Genomic DNA, 22852 nt, shown 5'->3' with positions numbered 1-22852 from the left:
GCAGACTTTATACCTAAACGAAGATGGGGGGCCAAGGGGTAGAGACGAAACGGTCGTAGATAGCTCTATCATGTGTGATGTATCGCGCATATATAAAGATACACCTGATAGACGGTTATGGTTTCTGCGATATCATTTTAGAGCAACCGGAGCGAGTATCAAGCCGTGCCGGAATTCGCGAATTTACATCGTCATTACATAAACGCGGCCAACAGAAAATAAGATTATAGAAATATTCGTGGGACGCTCGGTGATGCAGTAACTTTTATCGCTGCTTTCGCGTAAAGCGAGCTCATGATGTCCGACTTCTCGAATTTATGAGCATTCAGTTCAAGGATTTTATCGTTTTCGTATATTGCCATGCTGGGGGGTTTATTGGCCTAATGTATCCCGTGCACAGTGATTCCGACTCGGGCGAAAATTGCCCGTTCAATCCTTACGCGTGATTTAAAAATGATTGAAACGATAACATGTGGACCAATGTGAATAGCAATTGCTGTCCTCATAGGCTTCATTTAAGAACGTTCTCAAGCGTTAAGCTTCAGATACTCTGGCTAACGCTCCTTCACCGCGATATTCCCTCGTATTCAAATTGCCGCTCGAGCTCAGTGCTCCAGGTCTTCTCGCGTATAATAAATAAAGCTGCGACGCTTTAACGAGAAAGGAATGAATACATTACGTCCACGGCGCGGCGGAGGGAAAGGCGATAAATTAGAGACGTTTCAACGCCCGACACTTTGACTTACCCTTCGAAATCCTCTTTGGTTAATTCCCGTAGAAAGGGAGAAGGCGGGGGCGGGGGGAGGTAGAGGGGGCACGGACAGTTAGTCCAATCCAACGAGGATGATTTAATTAGGACGTTCAATTAGAACCACATCAGTGGCTGCCCCTCCGAAATTGCTGAGCCACTCGAACAGACCTCCTTATTTCCGTCGCTTTTCCGTCTCGCGGGACGCGAATAATCATTCTCCCCCCACCCCCCACCCCACCCCACCCCACCACGTACCTTGCCCCGCCATAAACCGTGAAAGATCTGGGTAAACCGCAAAATTTGCCGGCCCCGCTCGAATATCGCTTGTAATCGCGTCCGGAAACCGAAATGCGGTGCATTATGCGTGACAGTGATTTTCGTGAAATATTGAATATCTCATCCGCCAAAGCGATTAACACATGACCACATGGAACATGGAAAATTACGTAATCCCCCGACATTAGCGGTAATGCGTTCGACCGTGCCGATTAATGCCCGTGTGCATTTGTGCTTTCCACCCGATTACCAGCGGTTTCTACGAATCGTTCCATAATAGATGGAAAAGTGAAAACCTGGCCGGATTTCCGCCAATATTTGGAAGTATTGGGTGCAGCGATGGAGAACATCGGTTTCGCGTTGCGTGCAGCCTGTTCTTTCAACCCTTTTAATCGGAAATTCTTTGGAAATTTAGAACAATGGGGTTTTTCTCATATTCTATTTGCTCATCGCTACGGAGACGCTTTAGGCATAGTCCGTGTTCTCTATCGAGTACAGAGTTAATCTTGAAGAGTGAAATGTAGAAATGACAAATATTTCTAAGTTTCTAATTCTTAGTTTTGAAACTAAACGTCCTACGAATAAACTGTAAATATAAAAAAGTTCTGGTACGATATACAAATTATAGAGGAAGAGTACTAAAACCATTTTGTTGATCCTGTACTAATAGGAGATGATGATATTTTGACGTAAATTACGAACAAACAGTGGGTTACCAACCAAAACATGGGCTACAGTAAAACACACATTATGGACACCAGTATGGGTTTGGAATTCAATTGAACGATACTAACCACTTCGCAGGTACATGAACTGTAAAATGAACCGTAGGTGTTGAATTAATTATACTCGTGAGTACATACTCAACTCGATCCCGTCCCAACTGATTATATGTTTCACCCCAACCTCGAATGTCAAACTCATTCACGTAAAACGTACCGTAATAGCAATCGATACTTCCGCTAAGTATTTCTGTCAAGCTCGGTTCAACAAACTTTATTTACATGCATAGTTAATCATTTTTTCTGGTGTGGTATACAATATAGAATTTACGAAGAGCATACTTTACATTCTAAACAGATTTTTCCCCACTTGTTACTATTTTTTTCTAAAGATATTTCACAAAAGAATTCGTTAAATATTTTCTTCCTAAATATTTCCACCCCTCGGATGACCGTGGCGAGGGCATTTTCCGAGTTCAATATTCGCTCGGGAGAAGTCAATAAATGCCGCAAAAAAATAGGGTGGAAAATCGGGCCATCATGGCGTTAATCTGGCCAAACCAAATATTGATGTGCGGACTAGACGAATAGTAAAAAAAAGTTCCTGCAAAATTTAAGCTAAATTAAAATACTAAATAAAATATTATCTACCAATTGTTTGATCGTTTGATATGTGTGCTTCATTTTCATGACAACATCTTTTCTCTTATTAACTCTCGTTCGATGAAGGCATTTAATTGCAAACTCGATTCGAGTTGTTGTTGGTAACGTCTTAAAAATCTCCTCCTCGAGAACAGACACAACGAGACATTTAATATCTAAGCAAATTACTTTCCCGACGAATTAGGGCCGCGCAATCCCCGTCCGTGTCCGTCGTTAGGAACGCGTCACCGGCCAACTGCGTTAATCGTCGTCGTTAAATCGCGTTTCTAAACCCATTTACAAGAGTGTCACGCCTCGGGCGTGCGAGAAAAAGAAATCCCCTTCCCCCATGAGCGTTAAGTCAAATACGTTTCGCTCGGGGAATCTCATTTAAATATCCCGTCTCGGCCGTTGAATGCCAGAGCAAAGGAGGGAAGGAAACTATCTCGGGCGGAAGTGCAGCGCAGAATCTCTCCGGCTGACTGGTTTTTCCTTGGCTGTATCGGAGAACGGAACCCAAGGACGATAAGCCTCTTACGTGTAGACGACCTAAGGGGCAGAACCGAAGCTTGCACGCCAGCACTCGTTTCGTTGCGACGCGGATCCGCCTAAGACCGAGCGGAAATATCGCGTGGAAGAATGTGTACCATGCTCGGGAGGAGAATCCCCCAGGATAAAGCGTACCGCGGTTATCTACTTTGCGTGAGCAGATACTAAGTAGCCGAGAATTTTGTTTACGTCGGGGCTGAGATCGTTATTCCCCCCCTGAGGCCTCCCACACTTCCACCTAAACGACTTCACCGCGATATCATCGAAAAAGGAAGATATCAATTGCTGGAAGAGCGTGTTGTAGCTGCATCGCCCAGATAAGTGTACCGTAGATCCGACGGGCTGAAAGGAATTTAGATTGGCGAGATCGGAATGCTTGGAAAAGTAACGTATTTCTTCAAACTGAACAATACACCCTTTTCTATAAGCGAAATTGTAGATAATGATAATATACAAAAATATCTATTTACATTGTAATTGTCTTTATACATTATTTGTTCATGAATATGTTCAATCGTACACATATTAAATGAATCAATCAATTTCCAAATCCACCCAATTACGTTTGGTATAACACAATTATAACAAATGCATGAGAAGCAGCCAACTGAATTATGAATTTGCTCGTCATTAATTTCTACAACTGTGACTTTCAGTAACATTCCAACGATTATTCCAAATGACAATTCAATTATATCTGTTCGTATTCCGAAAGTGAGTTATAATAACGCATGGCTGCATTATAAATTAACCCTCTTCAATGTTCGATTCACAGAGCCGATAGCACAGCTAGGTTTCGATTGCGAGTTTTACATTCAACGAAAAAGAGTCCATTCTTAGTGTTACATTCGTTCGAATGGTGTTCCTACTGTCTGCACTGCGGCAGTTGCATTGCTGCAAGATGCTCCGATGCATCGGTAATTCAAGCAGAGAACATCGCGCGAGGAAACTATCCGCAGAGAACACGAAGCACGAAATTGCGTCATACGTTAAATAATTTAATCCCACGCTTTCTGTTTGTCGAAGAAATTAAATCAATCGTCAAGTTGCACGTTCCTCGTGCTTTTATGCAAATTTTTTTTAAATTACACTACATTAAAGTAACCTTAAATAACCAATACGATACAAAACTTATTAAAGCAACGTAAAATAAATTGAACGTTTTACATCTCTTTAGCTTTGTTGCAGTTAATAAAGAAAAATTGTATTTAAAGAATGACCTTTTTATAGCTTAACAATATAAATACCTCGCTATTGAAGCGTTATCGATTTGCTATGTATATTTGACGCGTCTAATCTAGAAAATGTTACATATAAAAATAATGTGACATTTCGTCAATTTAATAAAGGTGTCCTGTTAATTAATTACACTTGAACACGTTTTATTTGCTCGTCTATAATTACCACGAAAATTGTATTTATTAAAATGTACAGAGAAAATAGAGCTGGGCAATGCGCGCGTCAAATAAAATTCAATCATGATGGCCTTTGAACAATTTGTTACCACGTTGAACAATTCCGCCCGTGAATCATTTTTACGTCAAAAGTAAATTATAAAATCGAACACATGTTTGCATATGAAAAACTTCAAAGGTAGGAGCAACATAAAAAATATTACAAAAAGCAACATAAAAAATATTACAAAAAGCAACACAAATTTTAAAATTAAACAAATGTATTAGGATATGAAAACCCCTAAAGGCAGGAGAGACATAAAAAATGTGTAAAATATTGAAACGTAAATTCCGATATTTTTCGAATATTTGCATATGGAAACATCCGAGAGCAGTAGCACCGTAAAATATATTACAGAATTGTAACGTAAATTCTAATATTAACAGAATATTTCCATATAAAAAAATTCGAGTGTAAAAAGAAACATTTTATTCGCAATATTTTTAATCCTTTCAGTAATGTTCTTACTTCTAGATTTTGTATATAGACGTATTCGCTTAATTTTAAAATGCATGTTTTAATCCCTTTACTGCCAGGCAAATTTAAAACCTTGGACGCCAAGATTTAATACGGATGTGTAATCTAGGTTATATTTTTTCCATTTGTTTACTGTCGCATCGACATTATGAATCATTCAAACTGCCCAAAGCTCGGACAAACGAATTCACTCATGCGTTTACGAATAAATTTTCCAACCAATCCTAGCGTCGTGTCGATTCTTTCTTCGATAGCGTTCCGTGATACGTTATTTTGATTTTCAAAAAGCTATGAAATATGCATTATTTTCGTAGTTGCATTCATTCGCATTTTCCACTTTCCTAGGCGAGTCAAACATTGGATCGTGGCCAATTTCATTTCGCGCGAACAATGTGCTATTTCGATTTCCAAATAGTAATAAAATACAGATTTATGTTCGCCCAGGACTTTCGACTCGAGTGTATATCACTGGGAAATTTTGTGCGTCGAAAAAAAAAGAATACGCGATAAAACGCATGAAATTGTTGTTCCACTGTACGGATGCATCGGGAAACATTATGGTCGCAAAATTCATGGATCGATGTAAAAATGCAAACACGCGTGTAGATATTAGTAACGCAACCAATCTAAAAAACTGTAAAACCGGATACATGATGCGATGATATTGAACGATAGCCTATATTGCAATTTAATGAAATGTGGTTGGTTGGTTGGTTAATTGAACTGCGTTATTTATTCATCCCTTTATTGCCAGGCAAATAAACGTGATGTTTTCTGAAACTGCTACGTCATTTTCAATGGGAACGTCAACATTCAATTTTGTTAAATCTAGTTGTTTCTCATATTATAACAAATAGCCGAAACAAGCATAATTTGATTTAAAAATTCCTTTCGACCATTAATTTAAGTTCCCTCCGGTATAGTTACATGTAAGAAATATAAAAAAAAGGCCAAGCTGCGTCCGCCACAATTAATACAGGAAGACTGAATACTAATGGTTTATGAACAATTAATTTCGATAGAACTGGACTTTTAATTGAGCGGTTTTTCATTGCTGTCTTCAGGAACAGAGAATTGTCTGGCCACGCTGAAAGGATAATTGACTGGAAATTTGAAGAGTTTTTGTCGAAAGGACTGCTTCATCCATTCGAAGTCTAACAAAAGGATATTGGAAGAATAGAAATCCGTCCAAGTGACGATATTATTATCATTAAACATAGAGTCTGATTTAATTCAGCCCGCGCAATTAGCATTCACGGCTGCTGCAAGTAGTGTAAGTCAGAAATAGTCAGACGCGAGACAAATTTAAACTTTCTCTCTCACATCTACTTCCTGCTACGTGCATTCACTATTTTTAATGAAAAATCATGCTGTTAACTAAAACACAAAAGGTGTTTAGATATTTGAGACATTTACTTCTAAATTCATCCTGTATATTCAATTACTAGAGCAACAGACGAAAGAGCACATTTCTCTCGCGGTGCTCTCCCACGAGTAAGAAATCAATTAGCATTCACCGATCATTCACTACACTCAGACCAACTAAGCGTCCAATTGGTACAATCAATAGGTTAGTTCCAGCACTTAGACTTCAAACGAGAAATGAGATTCCATTTAGTTACCTGTCAATTATTTAGGTAATTAGCACGAACATTAATAGAGCTCAAATTACGTCGTTGTTGAAAATGATATATCTCCTAGCGCCAATCCCCAATCAGAATTTTATTATTTTCGTCAGTATTTGGTATTAGAAACGTAAAGTGTCTGCTGATCGCGAACGTGTTAATTTGTCCAATTCCTAAAATTCAACCAAAGCTCGCGCCCGACAACCTTTCCCCATCCAGCAACGCTAAAAATACTCACTGCCCATAATAAACGTGTAGAAATAATTTTCTCCGATGCGACAATCGATTTCATCCGCGGTTATGTAATGACCTACACGCGTGTTACGTAAAGACACAATGAAACGTCGAAGACAAAAGGGGTTTCCAGGTATAAGAATCGCTATTTCCAAGGACTGCTCTTCCTTGAGTCGCTTGAGGACTCGGCTACCAACCTAACGGCGGATATAGTAGTCCAGATTTTCGCGTCGTCTCCTCGTTTCACTTGGCTCGCAATCAGAAAAGCGTCGCGACGAACCGATCGATGCGTTCTTTTGTCGTAGGCGCTCCTCTCCTTTCTTCTGCTTTCTTTCATTCGCTCGCTCCTTCTCCGTTCCCTGTATACTCTTTCTTTCACGTCCCACAACCCTCGCCCTTTCCAAACGCGACAGAATCGGAAGGAAAAAAATGAGAAAAGGAGAGGGTACGACGGAAGAAAAGAAACGCAACGTCGAGACAGCGAGGAATCAAGGGCTCCGCAATCGCCACCTCGGGACCTTGCTACAAAATGCACCCCCGTTAGTCAACAACCGAGTCATTTTTCGTCCGCGCTGCAAAACGTTTTACGCCCACTACCATTTGATCAAACCTGTCTCGTCGTTTGTCTTCAGCAGTGTTTCTCAATCTTTGTCTACCAACCTTCGGTGAACCAATTTTCGGAGGGCCATGAGAATTAAATTTAATTCTAATTTTTGCGTTATTATACGATACTCATTTTTTAAGAGAACTTGCAGTTGACAATTTCTATTCGTAGCAGAAGTCGTCAGGTTTGGAAAAGAGATTTAAATTCTGGTTTGAAACGTTTCTTTAGCGAGGAGCGTCAAATTCGACTCCACTTCGCAAAACGAAGTTTCTACGACTCCACGATCGATCGAAGCGAAACGAATATTTCTCTTTCGCTTCAAATATTGTACAAGAATAGGAAAATAGAGCGAAAGAACGGAATTGCCAACACTGCAATTGACGACGAGGCAGCCCCTTGCCGAAAGCACTCCATCGTCGTTCGCCAGCCGGTGCATTTCCGCCGAGTGTGCACAAAATTCGGTGCCCCGTACACGGGCTCATGGGCTGATTGAAAAATTTGCTTACCAACGTGCTATCATTGATACACCATCCGGAGAACGTGATCCGATTAAAATGATTTCAATCGCATGGATTTTTCTTCCACGTAGAAACGCAATGAAATACTTCTTTTGCAAATTAGAGCAGATCCTACCTAACCCTTCAACCAATCAATCATTAATTATTCCAGCGAACTATATACAAAAATTTATATACTAAATTTATATACGTCGAATAGAAAATTTCCAAATTGCTCAGTTATTCAGCCTCTGAATAAATATTACTCATCAAGAATTTTTCATCGATCGATAAGCAGATATTACTTATCAAAACTCTAACGTCGATTCATCGCTCTAGGTTGCCGTGTAACGAAGCATCGCGAAAAATGAAGCAGTCTGCAAACACACGGTGCAAGCGGGAAATCGGATTGCCCTGCATTTTGCAAAGCCAATTCGCGTCACCTCGTTTCCCCTCGATTTGCTTTCCATTTTCGCCTAATCTCTGCGTCCCGTTGAGCCACGGTTCGTCCAATTTTAGGGATCCGGCACCGTTTGCGACCGCGGCACCGCTTTTTCCGACGCGGTATCGTCCCATTCGAATCGCGAAACTAAGTTGCCAACTATGTCACAGGAATTATGCAAACGCTGGCGAACAAAACGGGTCGTTTGTTGCGCCGCGACCGTGACCACGTCCCCAGTTAAAATGACCACGGTTATTAAACGGCGCACGATCGCCGAAGAAAGGCGACCGACGCCGACGCGGCTATTCGTGTCCGTAATCAACCACGCAAAGACGAATCTGTTATTCAGAAAATTTTCACCTCGAGTCTCGCGTGAGAACGAGCAATTCGTTTATCGCGCGAAAATTGTTCGACCTGTGGCGTGTTGCGTTCAAGTTCACGGCCGATAAGGAACTGTTTAAACAAAGAACACTTCCGGTATAACCAGCAAACTGAATCACGCGGAAGGAAAACATTGCATGGAACCGAGTGTGTAAACAATTTTCAGGTCATTTTTTGAAAAGTTAGATATAATCGAGGTATGTATCGATGATAACAAATGTACATTGTGAATTAATGAAATTTTTGTGAACTTATTTACAACTTGGTATAGATATACGCTAGTTTATTAAGTTATAAAATTTCTTCTTCAGCTTCACGAGTGGCCTGCAGATCTAAAAATAGTAAAATCTTCAAAGCAGCTACAGCAAAGGTAGACCCTTCCCAGACGTCTCAGACCTTCCATAAAAATCATGAAAAAGAAAGTACCCTGTAAAAATTGCGCATTACTCACCGTGAGGAGGTTTGGGCACATAGAGGTTCAAGTATAGGCAGTCTTCGCTCTGGTTGGCCAACATGGGCGCTAGCCTCTCGAGGTAGGCGCGCCTTGGCCGCGGCAGACTCGCATCCGGTTCCGGTGGTTTCTGTGGACACGCGGGTGGCACGGTGTCCGCCAATTTTGTGCCGCGCCACGGCGTCGGGGTGACGGGTGGCATGTATCGCAACGCTCCGACGGGCGGGGTCGCGTACGGCACCCCGTAGTAAGTCTCGACGGACGTCGACGATCTGGCCTCGACGCCGCGGAGGATCCCGTACCTCGTTTTGACCGTCCTGGTGCTGTACTTCTGGCTACCCGCGAGAGCCTCCGCTCCAGCAGGGCGCCAATGTCCGCACAGAAGCCCGAGGAACACGACGATCGCCGCCAGCCGCTTCTTCGAGCCATCTGCTCTGTTATCGCGACGTCGCCGAACAAACTCTCCCGTCCACTCTGCTTCATCCTCGCCCCCTTTCTCCGAGCACCCTCTTCTTCCCAAGCAAACATCGTCCCTTTTTCTCGCGATCCCCACGTCACAGACGTTGCACAACCCCTCGTCGTTCCCTGAGTCACAGTTCCACGACGAACGAGCATCGAGCACGACCGACGCGAAACGCTCGTCGACGTCTTCCGTCCTAGAGTCGAAACGCTGGCCAGCATTGCGGAAGACGGACGACGATCGGCCGAAACTATTGTCCAAGGAAGGCAGACTTTCGATAGGGTCGAGAGGCGAGAGGTCTTTCCTCTTCCTCTTCCTCGGGGACGAGGAGGAGGACGTCCGCATCGCGTCACGCCGCCGCGGACTGGCCCCTCCGGGCCCCGCATCTGTGGGGCCCTCCTGCTAAGGGACGACCCTCTTCTTCCCCTTCTCCGCCCTCTGTCTCTAGAACCTTTCCTTCTACAGTTTTATCTTCCTTCGGACTGCCCTTGACCGATTCTTCTTCCTTGGACCTTGCTTCCCGCTTGGGACGCTCGATTATCGTTCCTGGTTCCTCTGTTCCTCCCTCTGCCTTAGGACTCGCTTCTTTCTTCAAATTCGCCTCCCACTTGGGACACTTGATTACTTCCTCTACTCTTCCCTCCTTCTTCGAACTCTTAACCCCTACTTCCTCTTTCTCGGAACTTACTTCCCACTTGGGCTGCACTATTATCGTTCCTTCCCCCTTTCCGCGGTTTTCCGTCTCTATATCCTTTCCCTTCCCAGCTCTATCTACCTTTGGACTCTCTTCTATCACCTCTTCTCGCTTGGAACTTGCTTCCCTCTCGGGACACTCGATCGCTCTTTCTCTTTCCGCGAAACTTTCCGCCACTTCCTTCTCGCGAAACTCTACTTCCCTGGAACTCTTCACCGCCTCTTCCTTTCCGCTAACCCTTTCCTCTCTCGATCTCCAGTATTCCCGCTGTATGGTTTGCTCCTTTCTCTCCTTTCCACGATTTTTCACTGTTCTTGGCTCCCGATACTGCGACTCAGTGACTTTCTCGCCTCGCTGCGATTCTCTCTCCGTGATCGTCGAACGAATCACCGTGAACTGGCAAAAACTCGCTGCTAGCGCGCTGATTGGCTGCAAGGCTCTCAGTTCCATCCTCGAGGACGTGCTGTGCCGGCAACGAGCGTCCACGTTGCCCGATTGTCGTCGTTTCCTGTGGCTCTGGCACTCGCCGTCCTCGTTGTTCGCGCGATCAACGACGAGCTCGGCTCGAAGCAAGCGATTAAAGTTGGGGAAAGCATCGGCAAAGAGGGTACGAGGTTACGCCTTTCCACCCCTCGAACACGAATGGAGTTTCAAAGATCTAGCGACGACTAACGCTGACTATTCTTACGGTTCGCCGAGAAAGAGTTTCAGTCGAGGAGAACATTGGATTCTTGCTCGGTTCGAGGAGTAACGAGAGCTATCGATCAATTCCTTGACTTTGATTCTACGGTTCCTAGTTTCTGTGCTAAACAGTCTTCTTCGTACGATTTCTCTTTACTTGGTCTCGTCTGCAAAAGAAAGTAAGAAAAAGGTTAGACGTAGGGGTCGTTTGATTTAAGAGAATTGGAACGATAGGAAAAAACAAAAATTATTTGGTAAAACATCGATATATTAGCATGTGAACTGAAAGATACACGAGCCCATAGAGGATTAACAAACGGAAATTATTTATGAATAAACCTAATAATTATTATTTACGACCCACTCGACGCGCCCAATTTTAAATGATCCTTTTGTTTCGCGTTTCTGCAGACATTTGGCGTGCTTTTTCCGTTCACCGGAAATAGCGCCGGATAACTCAATTTGTAACACGCTCCGTTCGTATCCCGCAAATAACACGAAAACCCAATAATACCGTGGCAATGTGAGAATTTCCAATTTCCAAGTTACCAGAGACGCTTTAAACGCAATCCTTTAGTTCGTCCTGTAATCGGAGCTTGGTTCGACGACTCTCTTCTCCAAAGGGAATCGAAGCGGGCGCAAATTACCAAACACCAGCTTCGGTGAAGGCAATTACGCTACGTACGTTTGCCCAGCTCCAATACGAAAACAATTAATATTGCGAATACGATAGAGAGGGGTCTGTTAAACAATGCATATGTCGCACAAACGCCATTCCCCGGGTCCTGGTAAACACGCATAGTTACATCGACGATTAATTAAGTATAAATAGTGCAGAATCGAATCGTAACGAGTGTTTGACAACGTTTGAATTGCAAAATATAACGGTCTCGCGGGACGCGCGAGTGTTGTTCGATGGTTGACGATACAGCTTTGGATTTTGAATGTTCCGTGTAATTTTTTTGGATCGAAAGATGGTGTCGCAAGTATCATGATGGGAAACGAAAGGTCATTCTGGGGTTGTATAGTAAACTTACGTCGATCGTGATATGAACGCTTCGGTCACGCTGCTCTGAGAGTCGAAAAAATACACTCTACTTTTATAACAAATTATTAAACTGAAAAATATTTCAGAGCTAAAGTAATACAAACTAATATATTTATACATTAATGTCCTCTGAATTGAAAGCACTGAAAAAGCGAAGGAGATTATAGTACTATTCTTTCATCGAGTAGAGATATAGGAGAATGTTGGTGCCTAAGCAGAAGATGCAATAAACCAAGCACGGATGCCTGAAACTCGGCGATGCCAATGTAAAGTTTACACGGTAATATTCCTTTATTGCTCTACACAACGGCGTCATTTTCACGTTCGCGCATTTCCTCATTCAACGACCCTCGTGCCATGCTAGTGGAGTCCAAGGGGATAATAAACGACGTCCGTTAGAAAATGCAATTGTTGCGCGAATAACTGTTGGAACCGATAAAATTCTCCAACGATCGTTTATCGATAAAAATTTATACGACTAATATTCGACACGATGTCTCTTAACCGAGTAAAATTGAAGGAACGATCGAGTTACGTACAGACGAAAATTTACCGGATTCAATCCACGCCATTGTGAATTTGATCTAGTTCGAATTTTGCAGAAGATTTCCATTTAGATAAAACTCTAGATAATATATAGGACATACTCAATTGTATAAAATTATAGTCTGAACTGTCAAATGAAATATTTCACAACTACTATCCGAACGGAACGTCGTCGTCCATCCCTGCATCACTATTCGACGGAGATCCATCAATCGTTTCATCCTCGCGACGTGTCGCGTCCACACACGGGCGAAACTGCGTCCTCGAAAGATCCCAATTCCCAAGTTAGGATCAAACTGCAAGCACGGACTAACTACTTGGCGAAGGCTTTGCGACTTCAGAAGAGGATCACAGTGTTGCCGGATTACGTGTTAGATTCGCGACGACGAACATACCTCCCCCTCGTCCGTCATCCCCCGACCGACTGACGATTCGGATATCGATAACTAGGCCATCCACAGGACAGACGGAACGGGAGAAAGGGAGGAAGAAGAGTCTCGCTCGCGGCGAAATTAAATTCCTAGCTCGCGCTAATTGCAGGGGACGAACAGAACGATTAATAATTCGCCGAGCCAAGCTGTCCGCTGGAACTTCCACGCCGCAGCGATCGATCCCCCGGGAATTATCGAGATACGGATACGACAGTCGGATTAGGGTGGACCTCCTCAACCTCTGACCACGCATAGAACCAACTTTACCCTCGACCTGTCGCAGAAAATGCCCACACTTGACGCTCTCGAACTCATTTTCACTTTGCATCCGTGCTATTTTCACGACCGATTGTAATGCTGTGTCAAAGACCCAAGAAACTGCAGTCGAAATGAATTTTTTCTGCGATTCATAGGTGGTACCGCGGAAGGAGCATTCACCCGATTTTATTATTCGATGCAAAACGAGCCCTCGAGCGCGATTAACTGCCGTGAAACTAGCTCGATTAGAATCGGAATCGCGGGGGGCGTAAATCACGCTGGTTAGATAGCAGGAGGATAATAAACGACGCCCATCAGAGAATGCATTTGTTGCTGGAATAATAGACCGAGAAAATCTACGAATAACAGACCAAAATGCGGAGTAAAAGTGGTAAAATGTGTACTAGTGATGATTAACGCTAGGTTTACGGGGATTTCTTATTCGATTTCTGTCACTGGATGCTTTCACTAGTAAAGTCGATTTACTGAAATTAATTAGAAGACCCGCAGTTAGTCTCGTAAGTATTCGACCCTCTATGTCTATCGAGGAAGTCTGAATTAAGTGACAGGTTCGATGTTCCCAATTTTTCATTACAAATATATACATTCGTAACATTTGTTCATGCTCATATTTATAATGAGACATTTCATTATCCTCTGTGTCTATTGCAAAAATTTTCTCGATTTAAGTATTAGATTTGATGCTTGCAAATAAATGTTACATTATAAATATGTACATGGATAAACATTACGTGTGTATACATTTAAAATCATACATGTATTTGCAAAAGTCAAACCTATCATTTAATTTGGATCTTCGATATACATAGAGGGTACGAATATTTACGGGACTGACTGTGTCATATATTGACTATGTATTATATTTATAAGGAAAAATTTAATTGGAATCGTCGAGCATATCATTTAATTTAGACAAATTTCTTCGATAGATATACAGCGTACGAATACTTATGGGACTGACTGTATATTTATAACGATATTTAAAAACCTCAAGCCTATTTAATTTATACTCTTCAAGACTACGTCTGAAGCTTTTCATAAAGACTCTCACATTTAAAAGTATGAGAGGTGCTATAGTTATGCTCCGCAGTGCATCACCAAAACTTCCCAATCACCGAGAATTCCCTTACGAAATCGCTCGAGATACCTATAAAAACACTAGGAACAAAACGAGACTCGAAAGCAGCGACATTCCAAGAAATGGTACTTTTCGAAGCGTTCGCCAACGCGAGACGGGACAAGGTAAAACCCGCCAAAGTTGCAGAACCTTTCCAACCGCGATCAAACCGTAACCTAACCGAAACTTCCCTCCCCCCGCTCCCCCACCAGGCACGTATTTGCATACCTTCCAACTTAAACGGCTTCGAGACGTTGAACAAAGTTAACACTTGGGTAAGTAGTTTGCTATTAAACCATAAGCCCTGCCAGCAAGTTGTTAGCAATTTACGTGATCGGTGCGAGGATGGTGCGCGGCACAAATCCGTTCGTTAACGTCGCGAATGAAAACAACAACAGTCGCGCGACACGTCGACCAGCATCCGCGTTTCTCCGTGTACCGTTTACGAGATATCGTCCAGCTCCACGAGGGTCCTCCAGTCTAGACGCGAACGCGAGATCGGTCCATCGGCGTGGCCAGGAAATCTCACGGCTGGTGGTCCAGACGGTGGTGTCCAATGAAATCCAATCGCTGTCAAATCCACGGACCGGGTCCAGTTTCACACGACACTCGTGCAGCTCGGTACCCGTCTGCTCGGTTCGCGAAGAAACTCGTCCACCACTCCACCACCTGCACCCTCACCACCACTACCCACGAGGTGTCTTCATCTCGCGATCGCTGTTCCGTGGAATCCTCTCGCGACTACGCGGCAATTCCAAACAACGGGTGACTCGGCAGCAACATCGACGAACGGGGAGAAACGATCGCGAGTAGGGAAGGTTTATTCCGTCCCAACCGAGCATGCGACCGCCCGCAACCGTGCAACCGACCAAACCGACCAAACCGACCAAACCCGATCCGACGAGCAATCCCAGGGACGACTCGCACCCTCCGTGCGCGCGATCGGCTGTCTGTCCCGGGCTCTACTGACGGCCAGCCGCGCGACCTCCATGGAGGTGGCGGTGCTGGTGCTGCTGCCGGTTGCTGGTGCCAGTCGGTGGTGGTGGCACCGATGGAGGTGGAGGATGGTCCGGCACTCGAGGAAGCCGGGGCATCCACGGCGCCGACGCCTGGTTTCGTACCGACCACCAGTCCGGTCGATAACGCCACGGCAACCCCCGGGTCGTTCCGGCTCTCCTCCGCCTCTCTCTCCACGCTTTTCTCCCTCTTTCACCTTTCCCACCGCTCTTCTGCTCCCGACTTTCTCCCTCGGATCCCCCTGTGTTCCTTTTCCGCCGGGGTTCTCTTCGTCTCGCGAGCTCGGCCCATCCACCATCTTTCCTCCGACGATCCACCTTCCTTTCTTTCGTCGGGCTGCACGTTTTCCAGCCCTAGACGTTTCGCGCTCCTTCTCATCCAGTGCTCCTCATCCTATCGACTCCGGGGGACTCTTAACCCTGCGTAACCCAATTTTTCGTTTGTTTCGGGGGGAAGGATTGCGTTGCAGAGAAACATCAATCGAGAGGGGATGTAAGATAATCGGTGAGTTTCGATTTATTGACGATTCCATTGTGGAAGAATGGTGCGGGTGAGCTGATATCGGAGTACGAGATTATTTGTAACGTGTCTACTGTATGATTAGCAGACAGATGTTCATGTAAATGTCTGTTTTTACAGAAGACTGATAAGAAGATGGGACGTGGATAGAATTTGTTTCATCTGTAAGGCAATTCAATGGTGTCGCTGCTATGTTGCATGTTTCGCAGCTTTCATGTGTTTTACATACGTAACATTTATCTGAAAGTATCAACAGTTTCCGGAACAAATTCTATAAGAAATGAGAAACTAACATAAGATTTTAGCGACCATCATCGCTCTCCGTACTCTCCTTGGGAGTTGATGCAACTACCATTCTTGAAACGTCTTCCCAGAGTCCTCTATCTTTCTTCGTTCTGTCTAATACAATCCTATTCTCTTCCTGATTCTCCTCAACAGTGCTTAATCTTCGCCCTTTGAACTTCGTCTTAGCTCTAGGGAAAATTCTGACACTAATCTCTTGGTTTCGGAATCTGTATCTTTTTCATCTTCCCTAGAATGAAGACAAAGCCTGGAGGGTGTAAATTTGGCACATTTAAGGTGATGCAAGAAAAGGTGAAAACTTGGCTGAGCAAGAGTAAGAAAGAAAACTTTCACAGGGCGACCCAACACTGGCGGAATCCCTGGGATCGCTGCATCAACTCCCAAGGCGACCACTTTGAAGGTTCGTGGCCTAAAATCGCAGATTTGTCTGTCGCTTTACTGCGAGACAAATAAATCCAAGTATTTTAGAGTATTTGGTCGTCCCACGAACTACTTGTTCTGCTAATCATTAAACAAATGCACCCTCTCATTTTATGATGTTTTCTCCTTTACTCTTCATAGTATAAAGAGATAAAAATGTTAGTGCCGTTAGAGCAAAACATGAATGAAATAATAGTATAATCTAATTTTTCTTTAAATATTAATTTCCCTGGATCCTCAAATTCCCAAATGTAATTAAATTGAAAATGTACGATATGCAGGTAAATTTAAATAATTGGACTGACACAATTATCGACAGTGTTCATTGTTACTTATTGAGAGTCCTCTCGAGTTTCGAACTTGAGAAAGGTTAAGAACCACTGTCCTAGATGCTGGTCTCGCTGTTGCCGCTGCGCCTTCGTCTCTTTCGCGGGGGTCGCAACGAATGGGGATGGAAACGGAGACGGGGGACGTTCTCTTTGTCGAAGTTGGCAGCAACAGACAGCCCTCTGGCTGGAAAGGGAGGGACGGTCCGCGACGTACGCCTTAGGTCCGTCTGAAGCTGCCTCGCGATCAATTGCACTTTCAAACCCGACCACCGTGAGGTCTGCATATGGTGAGCGATTGTTTCCCACTGCTCCGAATAAATAAAGCTTGTGGTTCACCGAATGCGTCGTAAAAAAAAGAAAACGGTACCAAAGGATTCAAACCTGTTAAAAATTGTCGTGGGTGCAGTAACGAATAAGTAAAGACGAGCTAAGAGGATAGACGTTCGTTTTCAGCTGAAAAGCAAGTATTTTGTGGAATTTAATTTGAAGTACGAGATGCTGAGATTCCTTTTTAATGCTCAGAGTTTCAAAAAGTACATCTTTGGAACTGTAAGTTAAAGTTCAAAAGTAATTTTATAAAAACATTTCTGATTTTCTGATTTTGGACGTCTTCAGTTTTAATCAAGGTTCTATATTTAAGTTTTTCTATTCATTTTAAGATCACCTTTGAAAATGAAATAAACGATACAAGGAAAACTGCGAAATATAATGTAAGAAAAACAAAAGTTTGTGAATAATTTACATGAAGACATATGTATAAGGTATTAAAATTTAAAGAATTGATGAAGATGCCAACCTTTGAATAGCGCAGAGTGTAAGCAAGAAAACGCGAGCTCGCTGCACCCTTATTTCCGTCTCCCATTAGATCCTTTTCTCGGAATTAAACAGACATCTTTACTTTGTTTGATGAATATCTATTGATCTAAGTATTCTTCTAAGTGTATATAGGTTAGTATGTTGGTTGTTGTAGACCAGGCTGAGGAATTAAAAAGAAAATGCTGGAGCCTTTCACATCCATTTCCCAACCTCAAACACGAGAAGATATCCTTAACGGGAATCGAGTTAGTCAAACTCGCGGTATATCGCGGAAAGGGATCGGCGAACGCAGTCGCTTTGGTGTTCGTTGAAGAATTATGTGTTTATTACAGGAGAAAAGATTGCACGCGAAAGAACCACTCCTGTCGAGCTGGATAAATGGTTCGGGTAAAGACTACCAATTTTCGCGGTTTCGTTTATGGAAAAAGTTTTGAAACATACTCGCTCGATTTATAACCGTGGATCCGTTAACAATAAAACATCGGTCATTCGATAGAAACGTCGTCTGCGAAATCATTCCATAACAAAATGCTCGAACAATCCAACCACCCACGAAATTTGAAAATTCTTAAAGCCACATTAAAAATACACTTTTCCGTGTAATACATTTTCTACTCATACTTTCGTGCATGACTGTATATTCCTGGCGCATATCATGACAGACGCAGGGCTAAATCTGCTCGTATCCTCTCAAATGGAGCTTGATCTCCAATCAAGCTGAAATGCGAATATTCAGGACGAGTGTCAACGCTGATGATTCGAAACTTTACACCCTCCCGCGTGCCCAATTCCAAAAGGGGCAGTAAATATCCATGGAATATTTAAATCGCCGTCACCGGCCACACCACCAAAACACGAACGTGGGAGCGTGCCCGGAAATTGGCTCGTTGTCCTCGACGTCGCCGTTATTTAATGGGCTTAACGACCGAAAGCTTACGCTTTCTCCTCTTGTCTGGCTAGTTCAAGAGTCGATTACGAGCAACCTCCTCCACAACTCCCGCGAAGAATGAATTTTTAGCCGATCGAAACTGCAAAATGTATCCTAGCATGCGAGAATCCACTTCGGTGGTCGATTCGGAAGGCAAGGATCAATATCTAACGAATTATACTTTATTAATAATTTAGAAGCCTGCGCTGCTCCAAAATTGACCACTGTTTTATCAATTGCAACGAGTCAACTCGAAATAATCGAGGTATATGCGAATCTTCCTTCAATACGGACGAATAAATAGAGTTTTTTACTCTTATTGCATTTTTGATGCTCTCTTTTCTCCGACTTACTTTACTATTTAATACTCTCCAATTACTTTAATGTGCTTCATGATCAAAGTAATTTCACTCTTTCTGGTAAAATATTTAATTTCACAATTCTTTTTGTACCTACACATTCGTCGCTAATGTATCTCTTTTACTCGTTCGAATAACCATCGGAGTCGAGCAAAATGTAGTGAAATTAATGATGTAACGAAACCCATATGATTACGAGTCCTCCGTAATCAATAATTGTAATTAAAGGAACGGATATTATGATAGAAATAATCTGAGCGAGTGTAATCATTGTACATGATTAACTTAATAATCTTTAACTGGGAAATAATTACACCTGCCATTATACCTCTGTGATTACAAATTACTGATCGATGATTAGACGTTATAAATGTGTGAACATTTCAAATTTGCTAGGCATTGGCCAACCAATTCATTTGGAAATTAATAAATATTTTCAAAAATGAACTGTTTGCATCCCCTATCGATAAAACTCGATAACTTTTACCTTCGCTTTGCCAGTGATCAGTCAATAAAAAATTTCTTTACGTCGCTTCCATTCTAACCCATAGCTATTTCCACGATTATTTTCCCCTCGTATCATCCACATATCATTTCGTATTTTCCTTTCAATCGTGTACCCATTTTATATTTATATTTTCACGTATCGTAGCGCGGAGGACCAATATTTTTCCAACGATATCGCGGAATAAACCCACACGCTATATCGTTGATTTATTTATTATCTTTCACGGATACCCAGGAACCGATGTCGCGGCGTTCCCTTTAAATTACATTTCGATTTACTTACATTCGATTCCCGGCGTTCCCATTAAACTCGGTTCCGATTTCCCACCGTTTCTCCATCATAGTGCCAGACTTTTTTTCACGTTTGTCGTTCAGTTTCCAATTAACTTCTATATATAGGACAAACGAAATCCCACTCGCGCGCATTCAATATCGACATTTTCCGCGAGTATAATTTACACGGTCCTCTTAATTGTCGGACTGTTAATTGGTATTCATGTCCCATCACCTTTTTTTCCACTAATTACGTCAACGGCCCTAATTCTCTATCCCCTATCGACAATATTTTTACTCCAATTGTTCGCGCTAGTTGGACGACTTTTCTCGTCTCTTTCACTCGAAATGGCGTCCAAATAGCTATTTTTATCGCGCGATTTCTGGTAGAATTTTTTTTTTTTCAGTTACACTAAAACGTTATAGGTAGATAACATTTATTACAATATTATTTAGTTAGTTTTTATATTATATTTTATTGTTTTGTGCGAATTAATATTTGGTAAGCTCAAAACAGAATAATTGAATTGTTCGATCATTTTTTCTGGTATTCCAATACGTTGTTCGTGGACACCCTCGCCCTCATCTACCAGACTCTCTGGCGTAACTATTAATCCAATTTATCGAAAGTAAACATAGAAAGATGCTGCCAACTAAAAACGAGAGAAGAGATAAATACAATCAGCTTCCTCTTTCAGACGTCTATTCGTCTCCATCAAGCCAAACAAACAAATAGCCGACGGTATGGGTGAGGGAATTTTAAAAAAATCTCTTGGCCACTAAGCCGTACAGTTCGGCTTTAAAGGCGGTCGATCGATTCCCGTCGCAGTTAATTAGATCCCCTCAATCCTCTGCAATCCAAGAGAACGCGGATCCTTTTCCAGCGGACAAATAGATCGAATTTTCGAACCGACGCAGAAGTAACCGTAACTTATGAAGCAACCAAGCTCGAGGAAAAAAGAATAAGACAGAGAAAATTGGCTGTTCCTTGTTTGCCCTCTGAGGAAGCGGTTCGTTAATTAAGCAGGTGTATCCGGCGCCCGATTATCGGAAGAGACGTTTTCGAGTGGAAATAAAATTAAGGTAAAGAATCACCTTAAAATGCCTCGATGAAGATTCAATCGTTATTATTAAAAATTACTTACAACTCGGTGCAGACATTAGCATCGTTGACTATCATTCAATGAATCTTTAGAATAACTGCGATGCATTCCAACGAAAGTTACAGTTGCTTGTAAAACACCGTCAGTATGAAATGTAAAAACAAGAATGCTATTCGTTATAAACATCACAGGAAAGATTCTACAGTATAGTATAGAAGACAAGTTCGCGACAGGTCACTTTTATGAGACAGCTGTCACGTAAGGACCTTGACGAAACAACGAACGAAACACGACTGAACACTCTCGTGGGTTACGACTAAGCTTGCGACGAATCATCAACCTGTGCGCCGCACGTGGTAACGCGAAGACTCATCTCTCAACAATGTCAAGCAGGTAAATATAAATACCGAAAGGAACAGGAAAGCTTTTCCTGTCCCACAGTTTTGCGATTACGATCATTCAAAACCCGTATATAAATGTTATATTATAACGAGAATATAGAAAAACTTTCAGAACTGGGCGAAAAAAATGCGCGCGCAGTTGGCGCCAAAGAAAGCGCGCCAGATGGCAACACCATCCACCATACATTTCTATTGAATGTAACGAAAGTCAAATAAAACTACTATCGGGATTATAATTTCAAATTTTCTTCTTCTTGTTCGAAAATCTTCGAATAACGAATTAGAACAAGAGGAACTTCTATCTGTGACTGTGAATAAATGAGAATTCTAGTGGTCGATGGATCAAACTATTAAGTTGTTTATTATAGAAAATCAAAATCGTAGATTAGAAAAAACTTGACTTAGTCCTTAAAATATTTTTGTAATATATATTTAAATGTACTTTTAGAACATATTAACAGAATTCTGTCACACCATGTTAGAATTTGAAAATCACTGACCGAATAAATCGCTTGATTAATATTTCTGGAAGCTCGTGGCGCGAAACGCGAAGAATCGATAGATCTAATCAACGAATTCGATTGAACTGCGAGAGGAGTCCTGGATACTCCTCATAGATGTGAACGCGGACTCACACGATCCGATTTAACGAAATCGTGATCCATTCCCCCATTCGTTCCGACAAGACCATGTTTGAACGGAAAACACGGTAAGCGCAAAATCAATATCTCGTGGGTCCAGTACTCCTTTGAACCACTCTATGCGACGTGAAGTTCAAACTCTTCCGGATAGGAGAGGAAAATAGACGCTTCTGCTTCTTAACCGACTGGATTTAAGTTTCTGGAAAAGATCCTACTTGAACACATTTACATTCTTTCACTCCCATTTGAAACACAAGGAAAAAAGCCAGCGAACATTTTAGAAAATAAACAAATTCCTGGACTGAAGAATAAAATGTTTAAATAGAATGTTTTCAAATAATTACTTCGAAGCACTAATTCTAATGACAATCTCTGTGAAAAGTAATTTTTCATATTTCGTTAAAAATACGCGAACAAAACCTTTTTGGAAACGTGACTTTTGAACACTTTTCAAAGAATGCACCATTGTCAAAGAACACCTTCTGAAATTAGTTTTCAAGAAGCCTCGTGGCTATAATCAAAGTGCAGAGAATGCAAACTAATTTCGTCGCATCGGGGAAAGGTTTCAAAGTAGAATTTTCCAGAATAGAGTAGAGAGTATACCTACAGGTTTATCCAACGTGCTGTGTATAGTATATCACGTGTATGGAGACCAGGTCCGATTCGGATATGGTAAATGGTGAAAGTCAAAGCAGCATAGAACGAGATTTATTTCTAACCCGGTGCATCCGGCTCGTTCATCCAGAATTCGATACGTCAATCGGAGAGTCGAGGACGTGCCTTAACAAAAATAAAAGAAACGATCAAATATGAACGTTATCGGAAACACAATTTCGGGAAAATAATGGACTAAACGGCCTACGTGAAATCCATT

General features: G+C 42.3%; 1 protein-coding gene across 2 annotated transcripts in view; it reads right to left on the bottom strand.

Annotated features, from left to right (window-relative positions):
• The window catches only part of LOC128891089 (neuroligin-1-like), a 46353-nt gene extending 25131 nt beyond the window's left edge, over positions 1-21222 (bottom strand). Inside the window, exons 1-2 of one of the 2 annotated variants that reach the window (XM_054150284.1) lie at positions 20979-21222; positions 9107-11108 (exon numbers count right to left, since the gene is read on the bottom strand). In XM_054150284.1, coding sequence (XP_054006259.1) covers positions 9107-9911 — 805 coding nt within the window. In that variant the 5' untranslated portion in view covers positions 9912-11108; positions 20979-21222. Of the gene's footprint in view, positions 1-9106; positions 11109-14801; positions 15328-20978 lie in introns of those variants that run through there. The other variant, XM_054150283.1, reaches the window with a different exon arrangement.
• Between the last annotated feature and the right edge of the window lie 1630 nt (positions 21223-22852).

The sequence above is a fragment of the Hylaeus anthracinus genome, unplaced genomic scaffold (assembly GCF_026225885.1).
Source record: "Hylaeus anthracinus isolate JK02 unplaced genomic scaffold, UHH_iyHylAnth1.0_haploid 12001, whole genome shotgun sequence".
NCBI classification, from domain to species: Eukaryota; Metazoa; Arthropoda; class Insecta; order Hymenoptera; family Colletidae; genus Hylaeus; species Hylaeus anthracinus.
The sequence above is the reverse complement of the archived record's forward strand: the minus strand, read 5'-3'. Positions and strand labels throughout refer to the sequence as shown.